The sequence below is a fragment of the Bombina bombina genome, chromosome 6 (assembly GCF_027579735.1).
Source record: "Bombina bombina isolate aBomBom1 chromosome 6, aBomBom1.pri, whole genome shotgun sequence".
Taxonomy (NCBI): domain Eukaryota; kingdom Metazoa; phylum Chordata; class Amphibia; order Anura; family Bombinatoridae; genus Bombina; species Bombina bombina.
This window is the reverse complement of record NC_069504.1, coordinates 667,832,158-667,839,841: the sequence shown is the minus strand read 5'-3', so window position 1 is coordinate 667,839,841 and position 7,684 is coordinate 667,832,158. Positions and strand designations below refer to the sequence as shown.

The 7,684-nt window shown below is 35.0% G+C and overlaps 1 protein-coding gene across 2 annotated transcripts in view; it reads right to left on the bottom strand.

Moving 5' to 3' along the window:
* Positions 1–2,556: 2,556 nt before the first annotated feature.
* RAB11FIP1 (RAB11 family interacting protein 1) overlaps positions 2,557–7,684 on the bottom strand; it is a 92,269-nt gene continuing 87,141 nt past the window's right edge. For both annotated transcript variants that reach the window (XM_053717745.1, XM_053717746.1), the window contains exon 6: positions 2,557–6,068. In XM_053717745.1, the coding sequence (XP_053573720.1) occupies positions 5,853–6,068 (216 nt within the window). In that variant the 3' untranslated portion in view covers positions 2,557–5,852. The remainder of the gene's footprint in view (positions 6,069–7,684) is intronic.

Here is a 7,684-nt window from a genome sequence, read left to right as displayed (position 1 = left end):
TGCTGCGGAGCGCATATCAACCTAGAATCTAGCACAAACTTACTTCACCACCTCCATCGGAGGCAAAGTTTGTAAAACTGAATTGTGGGTGTGGTGAGGGGTGTATTTATAGGCATTTTGAGGTTTGGGAAATTTTGCCCCTCCTGGTAGGAATGTATATCCCATACGTCACTAGCTCATGGACTCTTGCTAATTACATGAAAGAAAAGGCAGTCTTAATGCAAATTAAGGGCGGATCGTGGACTCTCCATGCCAGAAAAGAAAGAAATTTATTAGGTAAGCATACATTTTGTTTTCTTTCCAATGGCATGGAGAGTCCACAAATCCATTCCAATTACTAGTGGGAATCAATACCCAAGCTAGAGGACACAGAATGGAAGGGTGGGAAAACAAGACAGGTGGACCTAAACAGAAGGCACCACCGCTTTAAGAACTTTTCTCCCAAAGGAAGCCTCAGCCAATGCAAAATAATCAAATTTGTAGAATTTGGAAAAGGCATGCAATGAAGACCAAGTGGCCGCCTTCCAGATTTGATCCACAGAAGCTTCATTTTTGAAAGCCCAGGAAAAAGAGACAACCCTAGTGGAATGAGCCATAATTCCCTCAGGAGGCTGTTGTCCAGCTGTTTCATAAGCTAACCGGATAACAGCCCTAGTGGAATGAGAAGTAAAAGTGGTCTTCTGACCCTTATGCTTACCAGAGAAAACAACGAACAGGGCAGTTAATTGCCAATAATTTTTAGTTGCTTGAAGGTAAAATTTTAGAGTATGCACAACATCCAGGTTATGCAACAGGGGTTCTTCTGAGAAGAAGGATTAGGACAAAATGAAGGAACAGCAATTACCTGATTGATATTGCGATCTGATACGGTACTACCTTGGGATAAAAACCCAACTTAGTACGAAGAACCACCTTTTCCGCATGAAAAACAAGGTAAGGGGAATCACAATGCAGAGCCGAAAAGCTCGGAAAATCTGCGAGCAAAAGAAATAGCAAGGAGAAACACAACTTTCTAAGATAACAACTTAATATCAACTGTATGCATAGGCTCAAATGGAGCCTGCTGCAGAACTTTAAGAACAAGATTAAGGCTCCAAGGGCAGGAAACAGTTTTAAATACAGGCCTGATTCTGACCAAGGCCTGCACAAAAGATAGAACAGCTGGTAGATCTGCCAGACGTTTATGCAAAAGAATAGACAGTGCAGAAATCTGACCCTTTAGAGTGCTGACTGACAAACCTTTCTCGTGGCCATCCTGAAGAAAAGACAAAATTTGGGGTACCCTCACCCTGCTCCAAGAGAAACCCTTCGATTCACACCAATAAAAGTATTTAGGTCATAACTTATGGTAAATCTTGCGAGTAAGGTTTACGAGCCGGAAGCATGGAATCAATTACCTTCTCAGAAAAACCTCGCCTAGTCCGATAATAAAAGCAAAGCATGACTGAGGATTATGGGTAATGGTAGTGACACTTAACAACTCTGCTGGGGTGTTCTTTGCCTCCTCCTGCTGGTCAAGAGTTGATTTCCCACTAGTAATTGGAATGGATTTGTGGACTCTCCATGCCATTGGAAATAAATATAGTTTAATATAGATCATATACTGACAAAGTTATATTTCAACATGGAATCAATATGTATAAAAATAAGTGTATACAGGGGGAATATATAATAGTAAAAAAAAAGGGGGGGATAATAATGGCAAAAGTGTGGACATTGGCTTCCCTGTGTGCCTATGTATAAAGAGTGTGGAATATACAATGTAATAGACTATATGAAAGTACATTATAAATATTTATTAATAATGTGCTAAGAACCCAGAGTCAACATTTAGTCAAGAATTTTACAAGTTAAAGTGCATTTTTATTTGAAATGTTTTTCTTTCCATGGTGTTTTTGAAGTTGCCTCTCAGAATCTGTATTTTGAGGTTTTGGATGGAGTGGTCAGGTTGGGTGAAATGGTGACCAACAGGTGTAGAGAATTTTGTTTCATAGTGGTTTTTGATTGAGTATCTGTGTAAGTTCATCCAAAGGTGCAGTTTTTGGCTCGTTTCTCCAATATTGGAGAACTTTTTAATTGCAACTTGTAATACGAGCGCAACCCGACACATGCAAAAAGCAAACGCCTAGCGAAGCTAAATAGCGTTCCACTCGGAATCTAGCACTAGGTGGGTGCATTATTCTTATCCATACCCACACAGCCACCATGCACTCTTATCCATACCCACACAGCCATCATGCACTCTTATCCATACCCACACAGCCACCATGCACTCTTATCCATACCCACACAGCCACCATGCACGCTTATCCTTATGCACACAGCCACCATGCAAGAAGGCACTCTCTCACCCTTATACACTTACACGCTCTCTTCCACTCACACAGAGATGCACTGTGGCTGACAACAGTTGTATAAATGTTCTCTTTAAAGAAAATGCAATCATTTACCCTAAATGTTTTAAGGAGTAGATATAATCACTTTAAAATATTCACAAATGAAATGTATACACGTATTGAATTAAACTGTGAAGTTGTGTATAAAGAATAAACAACATTTTGTCATGTGAAACAAGTATATTTTTATTCTGACACACACAGTCTCATGTGATAAAATATAAAGGCTATTGTTCCAGATTCAAAATAGATTTTAAGCTTATAAATACCTTATGTCAGGGTAACTTACAAAAGATCATCCAGTGTATAATATTCCTATATATAATGAGATTGTTCTCCTTCCTAAAGTGCAAAATAACCACAGGACCTAGTAAGTAAAGTGTTACTAAACCAAATGTTGTAAATTAGATACACAGTCAAAGCTCAAAAGTTTGAGATACAAATATAATAATAAAACAAAAACATATCTTGGAATTCCTGATAAGCAGCTGTAACATAATAATAATAAAAAAAATTATCAAAATAGATTAAGCAAAAATATTCTTCATTAATTGTCAGGAGAAAAAAAGAAAATAAGAAGGTGAATATTTCTATTGTGACTCCATTCCATAATTTAAGCATTAAGTAGACATACTCTACAATAGCATAAACTGGTCTAAAGATTTGGAAATGGAATCTATGATAGTATAGTAGAAAAGCTTATCTGCATAGAAGAATCATTTCTGTTAAAACACTTGAGACAGCAGCATCAGTGTTGCAGTGATTTAAGATAGTTACAGTGTTCTGGCCTGTTTCAATTCTCATTAAGGCCCATTAGAAGTCGCACTTCTATAACAGCTGAAAAATGAATACTTAGAAACAATCTACTCAAGACAGTAGTAGAAACAGTGTGTTTTTTTCCTGGAGAGCATAGCTAATACAGCATTCTAGCTGTGTTAAATAACAAGGCAATGACTATACATAGTGCTCAATCTTGGCAAACTGCTTTTCAGTTTTTACATGTGGTTAGGCAAATATTTTCTACTCAGTGTGAACAAGACTTCCAGACTTCCACCAGACTCCGCAACTGTGGTTATGCTGCAAAGTATTCTGGGATTTACCTACATTACATATAAATTGTAACCTTTGCTTAAAGTTAGAGTGGCCTGTGAAATTTAAAAAAGCAAACAGATTATGAACTTTTTTTCTTCTATAGAACGATTGATTTGTTAATAAGGCTCAGAATCTGCTTGCTAAGAGACTTTTTAACTGTAATGGGGAACCTGATAAAAACAAATTTTCTCCATTAATATGGAGAATGTATTAGAAGCATTGCAACGTCTGCATGAGGGTGTAAAAAAAAATAGCCTGTGTGTATGGAAAGAAATTAGGATGCTCACACCGATTGCAATCTTTTTAACACATATTGTAGATGTACTGTAGTGCCTTAAGGTTTGAGTTTGGTTTGATTTCTAGTATTTACAGATAAATGGATAAAATAAGCGAAAACAAAATATGTTTTACCTAGCAATATGTATTACAAGCAACATAAAGGTATATTTATGAAGTAATATCAATAGTGCAATACAATAGTGAATCAGATAAAATGTATAATGCTAATAAAGATGTAAAAATACAATATATTAACTACAGTATATGTGATGTTATATCACAATAGAAGGATACACTGTTCCAGAAGTGGATAGTTCAGTTCCTTCCTTGGTTCCACAAATCACCTCAAGGAAAAAAAATAATAATAAAATAGTGCAGCCCTGTTTATTTAAATCAAGTACAGAGATTACTTTGTATTGTTACTCTCGTGATTTAGAGCTTTAAATTAACTTGTTTAAAACTCTAAATCACGCGAGTAATGATACACTGGAATCTCTATACAGGCGTACCTTGGAAATATTGCGGGTTCGGTTCCAGACCACCGCAGTAAAGTGAATAAAGCAATAAAGTGAGTGACACAATTTTTTTTGTTTCTCAGTTCATATAAAAGTTATTTTTATACTATACTGGAGGCTACCAAGTGTGCAATAGCATTATGTCTTAAAAAATGAGTTGTAATCCTTTTGCTGGTGCTGTGTATGTATGTATGTATGTATATATACACACACACACACACACACACACATGTATTCATATGTATTTGTGTGATTATATGTGTATCTATGTGTATTCATGTGTATCTATGTGTATTCATGTGTTTATATGTGTATTCATGTGTATTCATGTGTTTATATGTGTATATATGTTGGGAAAAATGGCTCTGATAGACTTCCTCGACACAGGATTGCCATAAACCTTCAATTTGTAAAAAGAACAATATCTTTGAAGTGCAATAAAGTGCCTTTACTTGTTTTATATATGCAAAAATTCTGTTTTGCATATGTACTTGTTTTATATCAACAGGATTGCACTATTTTTCTCTTCTTTATTTCCTTGAGGTGCTTTGTGGAACCAAGGAAGGAACTGAACAATCCATTTTGGGGACAATGTATCCTTCTAATGTGATATTACATCATATATATTTATGACGTAGCATATCTATTATCAGATTGTCTTCGCATCATTGAAGTATTTGCATACATTTTTAAGCAAGAGTGCATGTAGTGTATTTGGAGAACACATTGTCAAGCAAAATATAAAGTGTTTATTTTAAAGTATATTTTTAAGCATATAAAAATATATCTGCTTTTATTCAAAATATATATTTCCAGTTAAGGCCCCTGAATGGAAAATATAGGTAGACTTGCCAATGAGGCAGTACCTTATAAGTTCTTTGATATAAGACACAAACAGTGAAAAAAGTTTTACACACAAACACACAGAGTCTGGCCTTCATGTCTAGTACCGTAAAGTGACTTTGAAATGCACACACTCTATGTGCAAGATCTAGAAGGTTGAGGACAAATATATAAATACATTTCCTTATACTAATCTATAACTATGAAGCACGATTTCAAGATCATTCCTCATCTATCAAGGCACCATAGCTAATAAGCAAATATGCCAGTAAAATTGGTTGATACCTATTTGTGCAAACAATTACGCGATTACATTAACGGTTCTATGAAAAATCAGGATAGATATTAAATGTATTATTCTTCTGCAGACATCTACAAGGAAGACTATATCAGAACTGTATTTTTTGCAGTAGTGGGATACAAAAATCTTAAGCCCTTACTGTAATATTAAAGACTGGAAAACAGAAAAACAAAAAAATCAGCAATTCAGTATTGGATACCTGCCCCATATTGGCGTTATACCATTTTCAGAAAGCTTATGGGGTACAGGTTGCAGGCTAATTACATCCTTTACAGCAATACATATTAACAGCTAAAGTTCATGCATCAGTTCATTGGATAAATAAGTGGCTGTATTAAAGCCTTAGGAGGAAGAACCAACAGCCACTAAGAGAGCTGATGCACTTCCTGATATTTAAAGGTCCATAAGGATGCTGGATTCATTGGTTTACACCCTGCCAGCCTTCTTGAGGAATGAACCACTCCGCAAGAGGTTGGGCGTCTCCTCCATAACCCGGACAAGCAGATTGTCAATGTAATCTTCTAGTTCTCGTACTTGTGACTCCTTTTTGGTAATGGTCTCCTTTTGTTTTAAGATCACCTGGATCAGCTCATCATGAGTAAGCTGAGCAAAGGCAGAAGCTGGATCTGAGGAGTCGTATTTCTGAGGAGAAGAAGCAGAGTTTCAGTTAAAAGAAAAACAAACAAACAAAACTATAGATAACTGTATTGTGGAAATGCTCCCAAATATTTGTATTAGAAATGTTAGAACAAGAATAAGTGAAGGTTATTTATTATGTAGGCACCCCTAATCTCAGCAATGTGTATGCACCAAGTACAAATCTGATTCACGGTAAAGCGCAAGTCAATTTCTCTGCATGGCTAGTGATTAGGGCCAGTGATGTGAAAAAAATCAAATCATTATTATTATTATTATCTTGGCTGATTATTTTATATAGTCTAGTGATTTAAATGAAACTATGCATAACATTAATACAACATTATTGCAAACACTGCTGCCATAGAATGCTAGACACATGCACGATCCTAAGGTCCTATTAGCCTACTAAGGTTTACTCTTCAAAAAAGAATACCAAAATAATTAAACAGATTTGATAATAGAAGTAAATTGGTAAGTTGTTTAAAATTGCATGATCTGTCTGAATAGTGCACGTTTAGTTTTGACTTTACTGTCCCTTTAACTAAAATTGTTACAGATACTATCAGTATGCAACAGTATTTCCTTTTTGGATTTCATTAATAGCAGCTCCATTAAAAACACACCAGAATTGATTGAATAATAAACAAAATGTACAATAAAGAGTGCAATAACACTCTGAATTTCAAATGAGCAGTCATTTTTTGTTTGACAAATTTCAATGTTTCCTTCAATGTCCCTGTCCCCTATATCATATGCTGTTATCAGCTAATGAGACTCCTAATTATTTAATGTGCATTCTTGCACATGGAAGTATTTTACATTTTTTTAAACGGCATGCGCTATTGCATGGCTAGAGGAAAAAACAAAAACCTTCATTATCATCTGTCATCTCTTAAGGTTTCAAAGTTAAATTTAAAAATATTAACTAAAAAAGAAGAATTGTCTTTTCCAGTAAGTATATTGATTTGAAAAGACTCCCTATTTAATAATCGGATAGACCGGATCATTTTAAAACCATCAAGGTAATAAGATGTTATTAGATGTAATTAGATGTTAACAAGCGATTCTTTATTGGTCCTATAAGGAGCTTATATTGCTAAAAAATCTAGAGGGATGGGGGGGGCGGAAACTAAGAGTGCTTGAGAAATTAAAAAAAAAAAAAAAAAAAACTTTCATGATTCTGTAAGAACGTAAAAGTTTATGACACTTCAATAAAATAGAAAATCCTTCTATTTTCCTATTTACTTTGTTGTTTTGGTATCATTTGGTGATAACTATATTTACATATAGTGAGCAGCAGAAACACACTAATAGAATTTAGCTGGTGATTGGTAGCCATATTTGTCTCTTTTCATTGGCTCACCAGATGTTTAGCTTTCAGTGGATTGATGCTCCTCTGGAGCAGACTTTATGAAACTTCAGAAAAAAACATAGTTAAACCCATAATTTTATATAAGCAATAGGGCGATAATATAATGCTCTAACATATTAAAGCATTTTCTTATTGCACTTTTAAATCCCTTTAATAATAAACAAAAACTTTGCAATGCACTTTTTTCACTACTTTGCCTGCTTTTCCTGTAATGTTACCCTGAAAATTGTATTGTTCCCCTGCCCTC